General features: G+C 43.8%; 1 protein-coding gene across 4 annotated transcripts in view; it reads right to left on the bottom strand.

Annotated features, from left to right (window-relative positions):
- The window catches only part of C3H1orf226 (chromosome 3 C1orf226 homolog), a 289,207-nt gene that overhangs the window by 74,186 nt on the left and 194,241 nt on the right, over window positions 1-20,780 (bottom strand). For 3 of the 4 annotated variants that reach the window (XM_045547211.1, XM_045547214.1, XM_045547215.1), the window contains 2 exons: window positions 17,954-18,046; window positions 5,054-5,127 (listed from right to left, as the gene is read on the bottom strand). In XM_045547211.1, the coding sequence (XP_045403167.1) occupies window positions 5,054-5,127; window positions 17,954-18,046 (167 nt within the window). The remainder of the gene's footprint in view (window positions 1-5,053; window positions 5,128-17,953; window positions 18,047-20,780) is intronic. The other variant, XM_045547213.1, reaches the window with a different exon arrangement.

Here is a 20,780-nt window from a genome sequence, read left to right as displayed (position 1 = left end):
GGGTTAACTGAAAAGAAAGGGAAATAAGATCTATACATTTGTGGCTCCAGAGATAAGACCTAGGATAAATAGAAAACAATTATATAAATGTTTAAAAATTGCTTTCACTTAATGAAGTATGCTGTAACAGTAAATTATTTCCTATAATACAGAGGCATCCTGCCCTAAAGAGAAAACTGGTTTAGATGTCCACCACTGTGCTACTAACCTCTTAAAATTCCATGATTTTAGAGGTTACCAGGGGCTGGGGGAAGTGGGTATAGTTATTGCTTAAGGGGCACAATTTCTGTTTGGAGTAATGAAAAAGTTTTGGAAACAGATGGTGGTGATGGTTGTACAACACCATGAATGTAACTGATGTCACTGATTTGTACACATAAAAATGGTTAAAATGGCGAAATTTATGTTATATATATTTATTTCCCCACAATGTTTAAAAATCCATGATTCTGTTATTCTGGGATTCTGTTATTCTATGTGAGGAAAGTAAGAGATTTAAACTTTGACATAATAAAAAAACAAAAACTTCCTTGCTAATGTGGGTAAAGGCATTTCTTTGGAATAGGAAGAATGTATTTGTCATAGAGAAGTTTGCCTACAGTGACCGTTTCAGTAATCCAGAGTTTCATAAAGCCATAAACAATCATGTCTTCATCAGCAGCACTGCTGAATCCAACCAGAGTGGTGACTGAAGAGCAGAAAAATAACTGTAGCCATGAAAAGCTCACTTGTAATTGTTACCACATCATGTTAGATATTCTCATTCATGGACCACACAGAGCTTAGGAAAATCCTCTTATCTACCCACACACGTAGATACACACATTAATACGTACACAAACCAAACATCACAGTTTAACACAAAAAAACAAGAGTACCTAGGAGGCCGAAAATGCATTGGGTAAAGTTTATTTCTTTATTCATAAATACAGGTTGCTAAATTTTGACAGATCAGGAAGACATCCACAAGACACCTAAAACCAGAGTGCCTACTGTGTGAGTTTAGGGGCCAAAGAAAAATTCAAAGTTTCTTTGGTGTTCCCCAGACCCCCCCAAAAAAATATTTCTTAAAAGTGAATGGGCAGAAAAAGACATATCATACTAATACCACTTGAAAAAAATCTCTGAAAAAGAAGAACAAAGTTGGAGGCCCAATATTACCTGACTTGAAGGATTATTATTAAGGTACAGTGATCAAGACAGCGTGGTACTAGTGTCAAGACAGGCAATTAGATGAAGGTACCAGAATAAAGAGTCCAGAAATAGACCACACAGATACGGATAGCTGACCTTTAATAAAGGTGCAAAGGCACTTCAGTGGAGAAAGAATAGTCTTTTCAATAAATAGTGCTAGAACAACTGGATATCCATTGTCAAAAGGGAGAGGAAGAGGGAGGAGAAGGAGGGGAGAGGGGAAGGAGGTGAAGGAGGGGGAGGAGGCGAAGGAGGGGGGGGAGGAGGAGGAGGAAGAGAACTTTGATCCATCCCTCACACTATATAAAAAATTGAGTCAAATTGGATCATACACCTAAACATAAAACCTGAAACTGTAACTTGATGCTTTAAAAGAAAACACAGAAAATCTTTGTGACCTTGAGTCAGGCAAAGATTTCTTACACATGACACCAAAAGCATTATCCATAAAATTTAAAAATGATAAATTGAACTTCACCAAACCTTAAAACTTTTGCTCTTCAAAACACACCATTAAAAGAAAAGACAAGCCAGACTTGGGGAAAATACATATAAATCATGTATCTGATAAAACTGCAGTCCCCAGCCCCCAGGCCGTGGCCCAGTACTGGTCCATGGCCTATTAGGAAAACAGGGCCTCTCATCGCTGCCTGGGCTCTGCCCACCCCCTCCCCAGTCCATGAAAAATTGTCTTCCATGAAACTGGTCCCTGGTGCCAAAATGGTTGACAACTGCTGTGATAAAAGACTTATATCCAGAATTTATAAGGAACTCTCAAAAATTCAATAAGAAAACAAAATAAGCTAAAGATTTGAACAGATGTTTCAAAAAAAGATATTAATGGTATATAAAGATGAAAAGATTCAATATCATGAGACATTAGGAAAATGCAAATTAAAACCACTATGAGATACTAATGCACACCTATTTGAAAGGCTAAAATTAAAAGGACTGACAATACCAGATGTTAGCAAAGATGTAGAGGAACTGGAACTCTCACCCACCACTAGTGGTATCGCACTTGAGAAAGCAGTTTGGCAATTTCTTAAAAAGTTAAACATGTACCTACCATATGACTCAGCCATTCAACTCCTGGGTATTGACCCGAGAAACATGAAAGTGTATGTCCATACAAAGACTTGTATATGAACATTCAGAAAAGCTTTAACTGTAATAGCCAAAAACTGGAAACCACCAAAACATCCATCAACATATGAATGGCTAAGTAAATTGTGTTATGCCTCCCTCCAAAAAGATATACTGTATGAGTCTATTTATACAAAATTCTAGTAAATGCAAACTCATCTATATAATAGAAAGGAGATCAGTAGTAGCTTGGGGATGCAAGGGTTGGGGGGAAGGAGTAGGGAGGGATGGAAGGGAAGAATTACAAAAAGTCACAAGAAAACTTATTGGGGTGACGGATATGTTCATCATCTTGACTGAGGTGATAGACTCACACATGTATACATGTGTCAAATTTTACCAGATTATTCACTTTAAGAATATTCAATTTTTGTATGCTAATTATCCCTCAATAAAGCTGTTGAAAAATAAACAAAACCAGCGGCTTGTTTGGGATATGTAAGAACTTTGGGGAAAGTCCTTTCTTTCAACCGGTAAAAGGACAAGATTCAAACTCATGATCAGCATCCACAAAAAGGTCCCATTTTTATATATATGGTACCAGATTTAAAAAAAAAAGGCAGAAAGAAAGAAAGAAAAAACTAAGAAACTCTTCCCAATGTGCAAACGACAGAGGTCTGTCCATTTACATTGTTCAAGCCAGGCTTTGATGCAATTTACTTCTTAAAGCATTTTCTCATACTCAAGTCAAAGGTCATTAATTGTTCCCTCTGGTGAATCACCATCACGCTTATGCTAATGTTCAGATATTAATTCAATGTATTTATCCACTCACCCATTGCACATGTACTAAGTGCCTCATATGGGCCAGACACAGGCTTGGGCACCAGATATATGCAAAAGTGAGGAGGGCATGGTTTTTCCCCTCAAAAGCCTCACAGTCTAGTGGCAAAAGACCAACATATTAAAAAAAAAAAAAGGAATAGTAGCACTATAACAACTATTTCAAGAAACATTAAAAAGTACAACAAGAACACAGAGGAAGAAATTCATTTTGTCGGACACACTATCTTGTACCACAGTGATCCACCTGTTCAGGACTCCACTTCCCTACTAGACTAAAACTCCCTGACAACAAGGAACCCTAACTCACTAACTTCAGTAAGCTACTAAATTACCTGGCACAGCACCTGGCATGAGTATTTCACACCTGTATGTTTGTTTGAATGAATGGAAATTCCATTTCGCAGGCATCTGCGCTCTGACTAGAAGACAGGGCTACCACACTGCCAACTTCACTGCTGAGTTCCAACCCTTATTCACTTTGTCAAAAAAGGCATGGCAGTAATGTGAGAGGAAACAAAATCAAAACCTAACTCTAAGTCTCCAAATTCCTAAAGGAATGGCCAGTCTCCTAGTGAAGAAAAACAGGAAGCAAGTAGGCGTGAGGTGGGGCTTGGTCTGCAGAGACCCAGGACACAAGAATGACACCCATGATTCAAGGCCTGCCATAGTTCCCAGGAGAGCCCTGGCTTTCTGCATGTTACTGCCATCTGGTGTTCTTCTGCCCAGGGAAATACACATGGATGGCAGCCATTTACTCCTTAAGGAAATCATACCAGTCTCACTAGGAAAGCAATTTCTGGGTGAGCAATTATGTCAGTTCAGTCTGCCACAATAAAGCACCACCAACTGGGTGGCTTATAAACAACAGAAATTTATTTCTCACAGTTCTGGAAGCTGGAAAGTCCAAGAGTAGGCACCAGCAGAGTCGGTGTCTGCTGAGGGCCCCCTTCCTGGTTCACAGATGGCAGCTTCTGGCTGTATCCTTATACATGGAAGGATACCACCACGGGGCTAGCTAGCTCTGGGGTCTCTCTTTGTAAGGGCACTAACCCCAACCATAAAGCCTCCACCCTCATGACCTAATCACGTCCAAAGGTCCCAACTCCAAATGCTATCCCCTGAGGGTTAGGATTTCAACATATGAATTCTGGGGGGACAAATATATTCAGATCATAGCACTAGAGATGACATTTGTGACTTTCTGCCTTCCTACATAATCATGAAGCCCTCATCTACGCTTAATTTCTAAAGGGCAGAAAGGTGGAAGAGAAAACTGGGAAATTGTGAACAGAGGGTGATGGAAAAATCCAGTTTTCTCATTCTAATCAATATAAATGCAATTATGGAATTTCAGTTAGGACAAAACTAGCACAAATTGAAAAGGTCTCCAATTACAACCAAGAGATTTGAATTAAACACCAAGCAGCCAGCCTGAGCAAGAGCAAGACCCCATCCCTACTAAAAATAGAAAGAAATGATTTGGACAGCTAAAAAAAAAAATATATATATATAGAAAAAATTAGCCGGGCATGGTGGCACATGCCTGTAGTCCCAGCTACTCGGGAGGCTGAGGCAGTAGGATCGCTTGAGCCCAGGAGTTTGAGGTTGCTGTGAGCTAGGGGCTGACGCCACGGCACTCTAGCTGGGGCAACACAGTGAGACTCTGTCTCAAAAAAGAAAAAAAAACCACCAAGCAGAAATACTCCATAGCTAGTTAATGCAATCCAACATGACCAGAATAATTTTCTTCTCTGTCTTAAAGATAAGGCAGATTTACTTCTTGTACTTACATCTAATAGAAACATGTCTCAGAAGGAAAAACAGTAGTTTATTTAAATGTGTCTGGACCCACCAGCCAACAGATGGCTCCAGAAGGCGGGGGCACCTGGGGCCCAGCGACGTCCTGAGTACTGGACTGGGCTCTTACCTGTAGATGGGGTCCTGCATCACCAGCATCTTGCTCTCATCCCATGTCCACTCCTTTTTCTGCAATAAAAGAAGCTGTAAATAAATAAGTTAGGCTTGTCTTCCGTCCGCTACAGAACCAGGGCACACATTGAGCTACTAACACTTAAGCAAACACAGGCACCTAGCTCTGGCCTGCCTTTTTCCCCTCTAAGAGGCTTGGAGTTGACTGCTCCAAAAGGACAAGTGAAAAATGTCAAGTGCCTGGTCTGATCAGTTTCCTTCAAGCACTTTAGGAAGTGTCTCTCCAGGGCACAGCAGTTAGGCAGAGCCAAGGAGGCCTCGTGGGACCCCAGGAAGACTCCAAATAAAAATTTATTAGAGAAATCGTAAGAAAAAATAAAGACTATAGTCAATCCAGAGGAGTAGAAGAGGCAGGAGGAACAAAAGGGAGAAGGGGGCAAAGAGAAGCCTTCAGGAGAAGTGAACGATGCTATTAAAATGCTTATGAAATGTAGATCCCACCCACCCTCCCTTAAAGGGGGAGAACAGCTCCAGAGAGCCAGGTAAGTTAACTAGTATGTTTGCAAAGTTACTCGCAAGAGGCTATTCATTCTGGCTGCTAATCTAACTTATTGTGAATGCAAAGGAGACCATCTAAACCAGGGATGAGAATGAAAATGGGGATGAAGGGTGGGAGGACAGTGGATTCAAGAGCAGTGCTGGATCAGGGGAGTAGCACCCCAATGGGAAGGGGCAACCCGGGGTCAGCAGCCAACCACAGCCCTCAGATCTGACCCCAGGTGCAGGGACTGAGAATCCTGCTCCACCTTCACTGGACAGAATGCCGTCCAGGGAAATCAGAGAAGAACACACTCATCCACAAAAGAAAGACCAGTAGGAGAGAGGGAGGTAAGGAAGTATAAAGTGGATTAACTGAGTGCTTTTGGCATGTGGATGCCTCAGAGATAATGCACAGGTGGCAACTCTCAAAGTATATCAGGGTTTGGAGACTGTTAGCCTCTAATAGGGACTAGGGGAAATATCCAGGCCCTTGCAGTGACATCAGGAAGAAGCATTTTGTCAGCAGCTTTACTCAAACACAACACTATATACACCCGGTGCATGCACACACACACACCTCATTTAATCCCTGAATTTTGATTCAACACCAAACTGACCCATAGAGATGGATTTTAGGCTGACTTATAAGCATTCAATATCTGAAAACAAAAAAAATTAAGTATTTTTTTAAAAGATGTCTTCCTATAATTTCTACTGGTTATTGTATAAGTTTAAATATATGAATGACCCATTGGGAACAACACAGAACAAGGAAACTAATCCCTTTTTCTCAATAAGAACCACTTCAAATATATATAAATACAGCAAGTCCAGAGCTCCTTCTTTATACTAAATAATCCCAGGTTTTGTAAACATCCCTCACTTGACAAGTTTTCCAGACTTCTTGCTACCATAGTTGGCTTTCTTTGTACATACTCTGCTAACACGTGTCCCCTTGAAAACGTGGTGCTCTGAAGTGGATCCCTGGTCGGCACTGTGTACAGACATGTTCCTTCCAACATTCCAGCCCTGACACTCCTCCTAATCCAGCAAAGACTGGGGAGCACGTGTTGGCTGCCTCACAGCTGGCACACATTAGGCTGGTTTCCAACTTATCCACTGAAATTTTTCAGTGTTAAAGTCCAAATACTGGGATGCCTATTTTAAACACACAATATAACTGTTCAGCATAAGAATTCTTCAAACAGCAAAATAATGTGTTTAAAATATGGTTTGCTCTTGGGGCAGATTTTTCATAACATAAATATTAAATTAAACCACACCTACAGTCATGACCACATACTTCGCCTGCGCTTTTCATTCCATTCTGGCAGCAAAGTTTATGAAGTACCTACTCTCTGCTGTTGAGTCCATCTACTGAGTTTATTTCAGGTACTGTATTTTTCAGTTGTTATTTTCTATTTGGTTCTTCTGTATTTCTTCACGGAGACCTTCTACTTTTTCACTTGTTTTAGCAGTGCTTGTAGTTGCTCATGGACATGTTTTTGTGACAGCAGCCTGGGAATCTCAGATAACTCTAACATCTCTGTTTTCTTGGTGTTAGCACCTATGGATGGTCCTTTTTTCACTAAAGATGAGGTTTTCCTGGTTCCTGTCTAGTAAGTGATTTTCTATTGAAACCTGGACATTTTGAGTATTATAAGGCCCTAGATGTTATTTGAGCTTTCTATGTTAACTGTCTCCCTGTGACACTGCTCAAACAAGGGAAGGGGGAAGATGCCACTGTATTTCTGCCAGGTGGTGGTGAAGTCTAGGTTTCCCACTTGGCCTCTGACACCCAAGGGGGAAAGGGGCTCCTTATGACTGCTGGGTGTGAGTGGGAGTTCTAGCTCCCCACTAGCTTCCACTGTCACTACCTGTCCTGGAGAGGTAGGAGTGCCTCGTTACTGCTCCCATGTGGTCCCCACTGACAATATGTACAGTAAGGGGCCTCACTGTCCCTGTGCAGTGGTGGCAGTCTAGGTTTTCCATGTGGTCTCCTCTGATATCACATGGGACACAGGGATGAGGCAGGTGGTGTGGACTCTCATTACCAGCTGGCAGGGACGAAAGCCCTAGAACCCTTCTCGGCCTGCTGTGATACCACCCAGTGGGGTGGTCGTGGCACCTCACTACAGCCCAGCAAGGTGAGAGTCTAGGCTCCTGGTCGGCCATTGCTGGTGGTGGGGGCTGGTTTTCTGTGTTGTTTGGCTGGAAGAGAGTGGTGAGAGTGGTTATGGTCTAAAAGTTGTCTGCCTCACTGTGCTGCCCCATCTCCTCCTCGGGCTCGTGAGAGCAGCCTTTTGTTGGGGCTTTTATGTCTGTTCCCATTGGCACAGCTGGCTTGCCAGCTTCTTCCGCTCCAAGTCTAGGATATGGGAGGTGAAAAGAAAACCCAGGGAACTCACAACTATGTAATTCCTTGGGTTCTAGCCAGGCTGCCTTCTCTCCACCTCTCAGAATCTTATGCTTATTTTACATATAATTTCCATGGTTTTCAGCTCTACTAAGCAGGAGGAATGGGGAAAAGTGCATCTACTCCATCTTCCCAGAAGCCTAGTTCATATATGTGTGCATGTGTGTGTATATGGATGTATGCATATAAGACCTTTTTAAGAACTACAGTTGCCTGAGCTTCACCTCTTTGGAAACATGAATACAGTAGGTCTAAGGTGCGGCCCCATAATCTGTAGCTTTAACAAACACTTCAAGTGATTCTGATGTGACCATAAGGTTAAGAGCCCACTACTGTACCCCAAAGAAAGGTTAAATAGAAGCCCCCAACCAGAGGCTCTCTTGCACACACTGCACACTCCTCTGGAGTCTCAGTGAGGCTTGGCACAGGGAGGGTCCCCTGACATTCCAGAGACAGTCAACTGACCATGATCCCATTCACCCCTGTCCATGGCCAGGGCGCACCCTCCATACCACTAATGAGTGGTTGCTGTGAATGAAACACTTGGTGGGGTAACAGCAGGGGCTGCTCTGCTCCAGAGGTGCTGGATCCTCACTTCTCTCTTGTTCTTACCATTGAGGAAAGTCTGCTCCTAAGTGTCCTTGCTGCTCTGCTTTGAATTTCAAAGTTAGTAGAGGAGCAAATGACTCAACGTACCAAAGAAGCCACGACACTCCAAGACACTGCTACCTCCACGGTCCCTTTCTGAGGAAAGCAGCCCCAAAGATCATTCTGCGTGTAGGTGATTTGGTTTATGCTGGGTGCATGTAATGAAACCAGCCTTGCTGACTTGATGGTGACCGATGGGGCTGAGGATCTGCACCTGACCTACCATGGGGAGGGTGAGCATCCCTGAGGGACTGGCATCCACATGCCCAATCGTTGAGCTCTACAATAGAAAGACCCAATTCTACCCAATCAAATCTAGGCTGAGCCTCCAATAATGGCAGACAGTTTTTATGACCAACACATACACATTTCCACTCAAATCGGCTGCAGTGCAGGGAGAGGATGCACCGAGCACCAGCTCATGGTCCCTCTGAGCCCCATGATACGCCTCCATCAGAGGTAACCCGAGCAAGGCTCTTCCTGACAATTTTAAAGAATGTAACTAAGACATGCATTAAAAAGAATAATGAGGCAAAGTAATACAGACCAACTATTTTCTTTCTTTGGCAGACCTGAATAGCGGGGTGTAGAAACCAGGCTCCTGGGGTACCTTGTGTTAATCTAATAAGAATGAACATTAGCAGGGTCTACAGAAGCCAGAAATACTTTACTTTTAAAAGAGGTCCCAGCACCCATATGGAATATCCTGCAGAGGGGGAAGAAACCACAAAGATCTTTTTACCTACTTATTTTCCTTTTCTGAAAAAATCCCATTAAAATCCAGTCTCCTTTAAAGGTCTTACAGTAATCTTTGGATAATTATATTTAATCTATGATGAGATCCAGAAATTATTAGGATAATCCAATAGGTTTGGGGTAGCAGGGACTCACCAATGTTTTGGTTATTCAAGAACCCAAGGCAAATGTGGTTGGGGCTTTTTAACCCAATCTCCTCAAGGCCTGAATGACAATCCAAGAACTTTAGAGCTAAAGAGTCTCCACCTCTCCTACACATCAACTCAACATCTTCCTGCCCTACTTCTTTCAAATAATACTCTAAGCAGTGTTGTCACTAAAGCAAGATGTCACCCCTAGTTGGTAGCCCAGTCAAGACTAGAATCAATTCTTCTGATTTTTAGACCAGTGCTGACTCCACTGCTCTGGTCCAATTCCGAGGCAATGCAATATGACGGGTGGCTTAACTCAGAGGGAGGCTCCGCTTTACATATTGCACGTGACTCTATGTATGTCACCAATGTCTTAACTCAAGAACAATTTTTTTCTTTTCTCTTGGTCTAAAATGGTTTCTCTTTGCTCCTCTATTTTGCAAGCATTTTACGTATTTTAAAGAAGAGAAGAAAACAACACAAACAACCTCCTACTCACTTTTCTATATGGAAATACTCTTCTAAGGAAAAAAATTTAGGAAAAAATGTTTGAAATAAGGAAAATAGGAAGGAAAACTGATTTTCCAGATTGATGTATTATTAATCAAAGATGGCTTCAACCACAGATAGGACAGAGATGTATCACTGAACAATAACTATAGCCAAACTCAGTTTAACAGTTGTCAGAAAACTTTCATAGCTCTGAGCTATACATGAAGCACCACCACCCCCCTTTTTTTAATGCTGAAAATAAGGACTTGGAGTCTTGGTAGCTATGTGGGGGAACTCTCAGTTTTGCTACTCACTGTCCAGCATTGGCTGTGGTCTCTATGGCACACCAGGAAATGAAGACATTTTCAGTCCAGATGGGAATGGAAAGAAGGAGGAGGAGGAGAGGAGGCGGCATGCACTTCTAAAGCTGTCAGCACCTCCGAGTGCCTTCTGGGGAAGGGGGGCCCTTCGCAGCCTTATTTACTGCAAACAGCTCGGGGGGACCAGCAGGCCTGGGCAGAGCAGGGCTGGCCTTTAGCCTCCTTCCACCTCCAGTCCGGGCTCAGTGCATGAGCACTAGGAGCAGCAGTAGCAAGGAGGCAAATAAGCTAAGTGCTCAGGAAGATGATCTACCTCCTCGCTGGTTCCAGAAATAGAAAGGAATGGGGGAAGAAATTATGAGTGGGGAGGGAGTGCCTGTTGGCGCAGGTCGATGCCCAGGGGCAACTGCCTGGCATTCTGCCACACCCCACCTCCGTGTGAGTACACGTGTAACTCCTTTCTCTTACTCCTGTGTCCTTCATGCCTGCCGAGGATGCCCGTGGCACTGCTGAGCCTTTTAGAAGTTCTCGGCAGTAGAGTTTATTAGCCCGTCTCTCTCTGTACCTCTCCTTCCTGCTTCTCTTCTCTCTTTGTGAATTCCTTGCTCCAAGGTAATTTAAAAAGGCAGTGAGATACAGTGGCTCAACTTGAAGGAAGGCTCCACTTCATATACTGGCGAGTCATATTTCTGGAGAAATGAAGGTGTGGTCACAAGAGTGTAGCCCACAGACCTCCAATGACAGGGAGGCCTGACCAAGGGCCCCAGCTGCTGCACTCTGAAATCCACCATCACCTTCATTCAGGGGCCATGCATGGAGGGATACCAAGGAAGGCCTGTTCCTGGGAGACATGGGAATCCCCTCACAGATGATGAGTTTGGCTTCGGAACTCCCTGAGGTCTTACCACACCTTCCTCAGACCACACTGCAGTCTAGAACCTTTCTCAACCTTCCTTCCTTCCCTCTCTCCTGCACTCAGGGCAGACCTGCCCTGCAGTCTTACAGCTATCCCAGCCTTTCCCAGATGCCTCCCATTTTCTCCCACAGACATTTAATACTGTCTCAGCATTTGTTCTCAGAGAACACAGACCAATACGAAAAGTGAGACGGTGTGGAAGGAAAGATAAAGAAAAGTCATCTTTATCTGCTGCCTCTTTGATTCTCACAAGAAGTTTCCTAGTTGATATGGGGGAAAAGTCCTTTCCTCCATATAGGGAAAGAACCTCTACATAATGCTTTAGATTATTAAAATCTCTCTCCACCTCAAAGATGAATACTGAGGCTCAGAGAAGTTAACTTATTTCCCTCCAAGGCCACCAAGTCCAGTGGTAAACAAAATCCAACTCTTCTGCCTCTATCCCCATGATCTCTTTGCTACGACACAGGATGAAATCAAAGTCATTCACTCCCACTGCCAGGAAGTGCTTTGTTTTCAACAGAGGAAGGGTATACAGGGCTTGCTATGTTGGCTTCTATATGACCATGAACAAGGTAAGCATATCCTTGACACAGGACCTTCTCTTTCCTTTATCTACTGAGTGCACATGTCAAGTCCTTCACAGCCATTTGGCCATTCCAAAGACTCCTGGCAAGCAATGTTATGTGGCAACTGGTTTAGAGGTAGGTCTGCCTAGAGCAGTGCCAACAACAGAAAACAAGACTCGGGAATAATTATCACAGTAGTCCTGCCTCCTTTTGGAACCTGGGAATGGATATGGCATCTTTGAAGCCCTTCCTGAGGAACTCAAAAGTAGAGGAGGAATTTGTACTGACATTTATTTCCTATCCCTACTGAAAATTATCAGTAGGCATATCACAGAGTCTGCAAGTTTCACCATTATTCACGTACCTAATAATGGTGACTTCTTTAAAAAAAAAAAATTGAACAATAAAAATTTAAAAGACTTCCAAAGGCCATATAAACTCAGCTTGAAAAGTTCTCCATGTTTCTAGACAGAATGGGATTAGACTGAAAATAAAGCTATCTCCCACTTTCAGGTCTTACCTATGGATATAGGAAAATGCATTTCAAAACTGAAGCACTAATAAATCCTTGAACAACGCAAGCAATTCCTACCAGACTTGTTTTAAAAGTAGCAGAAAACAAAGAAGGCCAAGAAACACAACATGGCGGAAAGACGGCTAAGTTTAGGGCTGAGATTCACACCCTGGCTCTGTCAGTAACTACCTGGGTAGCCTAGGGACAGTCACTGGACCTCTCTTATCCTCTGTTGCCACGTCTAATCAATTAGGGGATCAGACCAGATTATTTTTAAGGCCCTTCTCCTAAATTCTGGCTGTATAATTCTGAGTGCCTCCTTTGCTTACCTAGTTAGATCTGAGATCTGTGTTTCCATAGTAACTAACACTACTGTCTGGGCAGGAAAATAGTTTCCTTGTGCTATCATACACCTACCCTGCTATGATACAGGTCAGAAGTTAAAGACCTTGGATTAATTAATTAGACATTTCCCATAGAGTAGCTTTTATCTAAAGGAGTCTGAAGAGATTACTACACACACACACAGCAAGAGAGTAGTGGAAAGAACCTGCTTGGGATTTGAGCAAGACAGACCTTGTTCGAACCTTGACAAACATGGATAGGATTTGAGATCTTGGGCAAGTTGCTCAATCTTCTTTTGCAAAATGAGCATAAGAATGGAATCTACCTATCTGATGGTTGTGAGGATTTAATAAGTGTACAGTGCACCGAACAAGGCATGGAAAACAGTAGGTGCTCACTGTCAGTGTTAGCTATTATCACTAGCTGTTCTCATTATCATCTTTGTGTATAATTACTGACATCAGTTTGCTCCCTCTGGTCTTCCACCTTCCCCCCAAAGTAAAATAACATTTGAGAGAAGGCATGGTCCCTGACCCCTAAAGGCTCACAACCTATGAGGAAAAGAGATGAATAACTATAATGCAATCTTTTAAGACCTGCAATAGACCTATGTATGCATATAGTGCCAAAAAAATAATTTTGTTGGAAAGGGTCCATATCTAACACCCCTATATAACCCACACAGTTCCTCAGACATGGTAGACACACAATGAATATTTGTTAATGAGAATGATGATGAAGCCTTTCTAGAATGCTGCCTCAGGGCAGCCCAACAAAGTTACTGGTTTATAAGAGAAAGCACATGAAACTGAGGCATCTTGGGTCCTTTACTAGAAAAATCCCTTGGATGAAGTTCAAGACTAATCTTTCTAATTCAAGATTTCACTCCCTAGCAAATGATGCTAGAGTACAATTCCAATATTATAATAAATGTGTATTTCTATATACACAGAAAAGATCATTACTTGGGCCTAGCTGGGAGTTGAAGAAAACATACTGATTGAGAGACAAAGTACAGCTAACTATCTTGGTAACTGGGTTCACACCACAAATTCAACCAAGATTCATAAGGAATTTTAGATTCATTATCTGCTGGCATCAATTCAAGATGACAGCATTTTTAGATACTTGTTAAATATAACCAAAAAGATGTTTTTTACATCTCAGTGAGAGATGATTATATTTGGCTAGTGTCTACACTAGTATAATGCACCTGAAGATAAGAGTCACCTGAATAAGTCCTACACACAACACTATAGAAATTAGCAATTTCTACTGAAACCTTCCTATGTTTGGGAAAGGGTCTCGTCCTTGTATTTTTTTGTTTTTCTTAAACTGGCAAATTGGCAGGAGAAAAAAGAGGGAGGAGAATGTGATAAAAGTAGAAAACTAGACTGATTTCATTTGACCCAATTGCTAAGTATTTACATTTTCATGATTTGATGACATTATCACACACACAAATAATGTCCACTCATCCAGCTAGCCAACAGCCATGGTTATGGAAAACTTGCTACACGTATCAGATGTCCAGGTAAATGCTGGGCTTACAAAGATGGCCCCTGCCCTTAAAAAGTTCACTGCAGGGCAGGGACCTCCTGTAAACATGCTTCTCCTTGGCCAGGAAGCATACCACCATTCACCAGTGGTAGACAAGCTAGGAGAGAAAGCACGCTGGGTGGCTGCTTCAGGAGGTGTTGGAGCTCAGAGGGTCCCCTCTTGCCCTAGATTGGAAAACTTAAAGTGATCACCTAACCAAACCCCTCACTTTATAGTTGAAACACAGAGAGGCAAAATAACTTGCTCAGAGATACAGCCAGAAAGGGTAGAGCTAGAACTGGAACCAAGTCTTCTTATCTCAGCCAAGGGTTCCTTCCAACCTGTCACACTGACGCAGTGTGACATGCTGTTTGCTGGAGGAGAGGACTATTCAACATGCTTACCACCTTGGACAGCACAGGTGCTGACTAATCAGTAGGGAATGTCAGGCGGTACATGGTTCCGCTGCCTTGTGGCTGTTTCTACCCCTACAGCGACCTGGCAAGAGCTCTAGTTCTTAACCTAATTGTGATGTCCCTCATTGAAATCTGCTCCATTTCCTCATGGAAAATTGTGCATTTACATGATGACGTATCTACTCTCACCCCCTTCTCAATTCTTTAAGCAGAGAGAAAGTGAGAAGTGTGTGAGAGTGGTGGTGGCACTCAGAGGACTGTCACATGGGAACCAGACAACAAAGAGGCTGATTGCTGTTAACGTGCATTCATCTGTCAGAGGCAGTACAAAACGAACCCCGTGATTAAAGGCATTATCCAAATCACAGCCACAGTCCTGAAATGGACACCAAGCGTGGGAGGAAGAAATAAGATGAGAGGGCCCCTTTTCCCAGGCCTGGAATCAGAAGGATCAGATCTGAGAAAGGCCTGCTAAATCACCTCTTTTCTGGGCCAGCAGGAGGGCGAACCCACACTGGAGATTACCAAGGATGGAGCTTCAAGGTGAGTCATCAGGTCCCACGTACTCCAGCGGGCAGACACTATACTAGCTTAGCTTTCATGTGTCCAGTGCAAGGGGGATGGCTTCTCGCCCAGGTGACACCTCAGCATACTGCTGCCCTACGAGTTGTGTCATCTAACCACAGTTGTCTCACATGCAGAATGTGGACAGCACCACATGTGGCACAGGACACCTGGAGGAGACAGTGAGGTGGAGAATAAGATTGTTCCCTCAGGGCAGAACTACGAGGCTGCCCCATGATGGATGACATCAGAGCTCTATTAAGTCACTCAAAAGGGACAGAATAGCCCCTAGGACAGCAGGCCTAGGGAGATGTAACCTAATTGAAAGCGAACAAAGATCATGTCAGAAGTGCACATACACTGAGGGAGTGGGCAGGTTCTAGGAGTGTCAGCTGCGGGAATATAGGCGCAAGAGAGTCACAGAGGCACACCCGGGCATGGGCTGTCAAATAGACCCCAGGAGCAGCATCTGTCCCACAAGGCCATTAGAAATATCAGCAGATCCGCTCACTGTGGAGCCCGAGGCCAGCAAACATTCCTGTTGTACAATGAGCTGACTGGCTCCACTTCTGCACTGCCCAGCACCCCTCGAATGATTTGCCTGCACGTCACTCGCCTCCAATGCAAAGACAATGTACTTGTCAGCTGCTGTATCTGGTCTGGGAGGCTGTTCTATGTCTCAGAGCGAATTAAGAAACTCTTGGTCTAGACATTAGCCTCTTTTGAGCTTTGCCAGTATGACTTAGCATCCCAAATTTCACAGCTTTGAACGTGATGAGTCTGAGTTTCTGACTCTGAAACAGCTCAGCCCTTGGCGAGGACATGGGTGGTTCAGTGAGGACATCATCTGTGTGGCTACTTTCCCCAGGTGACAGGATGCCATGACACTGACCAACACAAATGTCCACAAAGACTGATCATGGGATGAGTGATAACGTGTGTGGAATGTACCCTATAGCCTGGAAAATGCCCACAAGTGGCGATTACATTATCAGCTGGAACATGAGTGCACTAAGCCACCAGTTCCCCTGGCAGGCAGGGCTGAGCAAAGCTATCTGCCACAGGGGACAAAAGCCAAGCCAGGATTCAGCCTGGGCCCCGAGTCATGAGCCTGGGCTGCACTGGCCCATTCTTTCCTCTGAGGACATCTCCTGGTCACATTCACACTGTTGTCACCTGTAGTTTCTTTAACCTCAGCTTGCTTCAGCACCTGTCCTGCTCAGCCACTCCTGGGAAGACAACATTCCAGCCACTGTGACCTGTGTGTGAGGTGAGGGAAGGAGGCAAAAAAAGACAACCCAGGGTAACAAGGTGGGGACCACGGTCCCCACGGTGCAGGCTTATAAAGTCAAAGGTATTTAATAAGCTATTATAAATATCCTATACTTTTGAATTTTGAAGGAGTTGGTTTTTTTATAAACAGTATATCCATTTTTTTCCTATATACGTCCAACCTCATAGTCATAAAACACTTTCTAGAACGACCCCTAAAGACATTTAGGGAACGTGAGAGAACAAGTTTTGGTTTAATATATGAGAGGCCTTTGTAACTGTCTAGAGCTGTCCAGAGATGACATGGGCGGCCTCAGAAGGTCACTGGAGGTGTCCAGTCACACACTGGACAATCTCTTCTGTGAGGATCTTATAGAGAAGATGTAAATCCTTGGATTGATAAGATAACTACCCTTTAAGATCCCTCTCAACCATACGATTCTCCAAATTTATGTTGCCCACTACAATGGATTTATCTTTGCCTTCCATAACTTCCACACTCTCTCTCTCAACCCCAGACTCAAGGTTGGCCTTGACTCCATTTGAATTAAGAGCAACTTAGACAAGAAGCTCAAGAGGTCTTTATACTACCACACTATGGTGCTACTGTCAATAAATGTGAAACAAAGGCATCAAAAAATAAAGGCATCAGCAGAGTCAAGAAGCAGGAAGGAAAAACAAAAAAAGATGACTCTCCTGACATACCCTCAATAAGCCAAGCTCTTTCCTTTTCTTTTTAATGAAAACATACATTGCCCACCCACCCCCCAGTACAAATCTAGTTTTTCCAAGGCACGTTATTCTGCCACAACACACACAGCTAAGCCAAAACAGACAAGACTTAAACATACGCTCACTTGCTTATCTCACCCCAACTCAGAGGAACGCCCACAGAATGGATCAATATCATCCTTCCCTTCCTCACACCTTGGCCAGGCCCCACCCTTCCTACGCACTGAACAGCAGCTTGTGGCTGGGTCTTGAGGGTCTATTTAAATACAGGCTGTAACAGGAGGGCACAAGGACACACGGGGGAATGCATGGCACCTGGAGTGGGACTGAGGGCTGCTCCAGCAATCAGGGGACAGCTACTGAAGGAGCCTCCACATGCCCCCGACCCCACTGAACCCTGTTACTTCTGATCACTTACACTGAACATATTCCCCAAGAGCAAGACTCAAAGGTAAAGGTATGACAATGGGAAGGCGGATTGAAGACAGGGATGATGGGAGGTGACTCCTGTCACGTGGGGCACCAGGACTGACCAAGCCGATGGGCCACTGGCCCTGCCTCATTCTCTGCTCCACTGCAGCTTCTCAACGCTGTTCCTGGTCAGAGCAAAAGAGCTCGCCAGATAAGGGATGGATCCTGTCTAGAGAGTGGCCTAGAAGGAAAAGGTGTCCCGCACTGACTTTCCCCACTTTCCTCTTTACCTCAGTTTCTGGTTCAGAGCCACTTACCTTCTTCTTCTTCTTCAGAATCACTTTCACGCCATCCACAGAAACCATAATGCTCACTTTCTTCTTCTTGATGTTCTTGGCTTTAAATTCATACTGCAAGGGAGAAGAGAACAAAGAAGTGCAGTCTGATTAGACGAGTGCATCTGCATGGCCCCAGCTAGCCTAGGGCCTGGAAAAGGGGACCACAGACAGGGGTGGGGAGCTGGTGCAGCTCCTGGGGACAGGGAGCACCTCTGGGGATGGAAACGCAGGTGGATGTCTGTAGACAGAGCTTGAGCAATCTCTGGGTTAGAAAATGGACTCTGAACACTTAATTCCACCTCTCAGCTGTCAGATAGGGACATAGGAAGGGACCTAATCCATTTTGATATGATGAAAACATAGCCTGCTTTGAAAATCTCATCAAAAAAATCAGAACGGTGGCTTGAACCTGTCATCCCAGCACTTTGGAAGGTCAAGGAGGGAGGACTGCTTAAGGCCAAGAGTTTGAGGCTAGCCTGGCCAACATAGTAAGACTTCATCTCTACAAAAAATTTTTAAAAATTCACCAGGCATGGTAATGCACACCTGTAGTCCCAGCTACTCGGAAGGCTGAGGCAGGAGGATTCCTTGAACTTAGGAGTTCAGTGTTGCAGTGAGCTATGATTGTGCCACTGCATTCCAGCCTGGGCAACGAGTAAGAGTATGTCTTAAAAAAAAAAAAAAAAAAGTCAGAACCTTTCCTCAATAACTCATTCTACCATCTAATGACTTCCACTGTCAGGCAAGTAGAAGTGTCTAACCAAATGCTAATGAAATTCCATTTCATCCATGAAGATTAAGAAGAGCTGGCACTGGTGTTTGCATTAAGGTGTTTTTTTTTTTTTTTTACATATTAAGAGATAATTATGAATTCTAAGTTATTCTCTACAAGTTCAATTCCCAAATTCCTTTATCTGTGAATCAGACTACAAGTCTACTCAGGCACTATTAGCCTGAAGATTTGGTGGCTACAAGATATCCTAGGAAAGATATGACCAGTGATAGTTATAAGGGAAGATAATGCCTCACAACGCCTGTATTTTCGACTTTCATTTGCAGTTCTTGACACAGCCCTACACTGCTGATTGACACTGGTCTCATCCTCAATCCCAGATCTGTCACATTTGCTCATCCATAGCCACTTCTTATGCTGTGTAGCTGTTCATAACTGGTGGTATAATTCCACATTTTCCTAAATGAACTTCCTTTTGAGTTCTTCTCCAGTTTACTAAAACCATTTCATCTGGTCCACATCTTACTCTCACCACCTAGCAAACTTAACTAGCAAGCTCTCTAATCAAACATCTGGGCTACAGACTGAAAAATAAGACCCAGAGCCATCCTACAGCCTCCTTTCTCTGAGACCTTTATACTGAAGACCTTCTCCTATCATGTTATCACCCAAGCCTAGTAATAGGCCCCCAGCTCCTTGACCAGGCATCTGCAACCTCCTTCTATAGTTAGGGCGTTGACAGGAATGAACCTAATCCATCCTAACGAGATAAAAACATAGCCTACTTTGAAAATCTCATCAGAAATCCAGAACTTTCACTTGGCCATGCCTTTTAATCCTTTGATGTTAAGAACCCAACTTAGAGCTTCCTACTGTCAAAGTCTGTCCCTTCCACTAAAATCTCATTGATCTTACCTGTTGTACAGAGTTAGTGTTGATGCTCTCCTTGGCTGTCTGTTTCTTATAGACAAGGATACGACCTTGCTAACTGAGGTAAAATATCTGTCTTTATATATGTCAGGGCAGACTTTTGGCTGATGGCTGATTTGAGTCTCCAGGTAGAGGCAACCTACGTCACTCCCCAGCCTGGCAGCCACTTCTCCCTCCTCCACTCTACACTGTCAACAGCTCTCCTTGTTACCAAGGGGCCTGGAAGAAGAGAAACCAGAGCAGCGAACAGGAGACAGAAGAAAACTCTGCTTCAGCACAGAAACCCAAAGTCAATTAAGAGTAAAGAGTAAAGGGGAGAGAGAAGGGTACATCTGAGAGGATGGGGAGGAGAAGAGTTCTTTGCACTGGAGTCTGGCTTAGGACAGGACCTCAGTCACGTAACAAATTCCTCTCTAGGTCAGCAGCCACAGACGGTGAAGGCTAGAGTTGGTCTGACTGGCACGTACTTGGGACACGGCTCCAGTTCACAGCATGTCGCCCTGACTGCAGCATTCTGCTCAATTGCAGCGCTAGATGAACTAAAATGACCTCTGGGTGGGAGAACCGGCATGGGAATCTGCAAGTTGCTGCCTTGCGCCTACTGGGAGGGGTGAACCAGCTACACTTCCTGACCACACCTGCATTTACCTCCACTCACTTGGGCTTTAATAAACACAACCTTCCAGCTGCCCCTCCCTTCTGAACAAGTCACTAAAACCAGGGCTGCTCCTGCCAGCCAAAGGAATAAAGTGTGTTTTGATGAACTCAGGTAGAAGTTAAGAGCATAGGAGAGTCCCTGGGACACCCAGAGGAGAACAAAACCTGCCCTAGACAGGCCGATCCTCGACTGTTTTATTGTCTTTGGTCACTTCTAATATACCAGACTTACACATGCTCAATGTACTTCTTTTTTCTAGCAACAACGTCAAAGCAGAAATATCAAGCACCTAGCTCCACAAGGCACTATATCATTCTCCCCAACCCTAGTTTTAGAGAACATACTGCCTGCTATGCCATAATGTTAAATGCCTTATATTTCTGGAAGAATCTTATAGTTCCCCATATCTTCCTGTCTTGTTTGGTCTACCTCCCGGTAGGTTTCACCCTCCCCAGGGCCTTTATTTAATCAAGATCCCTCACCCA

The sequence above is a fragment of the Lemur catta genome, chromosome 3 (assembly GCF_020740605.2).
Source record: "Lemur catta isolate mLemCat1 chromosome 3, mLemCat1.pri, whole genome shotgun sequence".
Classification (NCBI taxonomy): domain Eukaryota; kingdom Metazoa; phylum Chordata; class Mammalia; order Primates; family Lemuridae; genus Lemur; species Lemur catta.
Note: the sequence above shows the minus strand (reverse complement) of the source record. Positions and strands in the feature narration are given on the sequence as shown.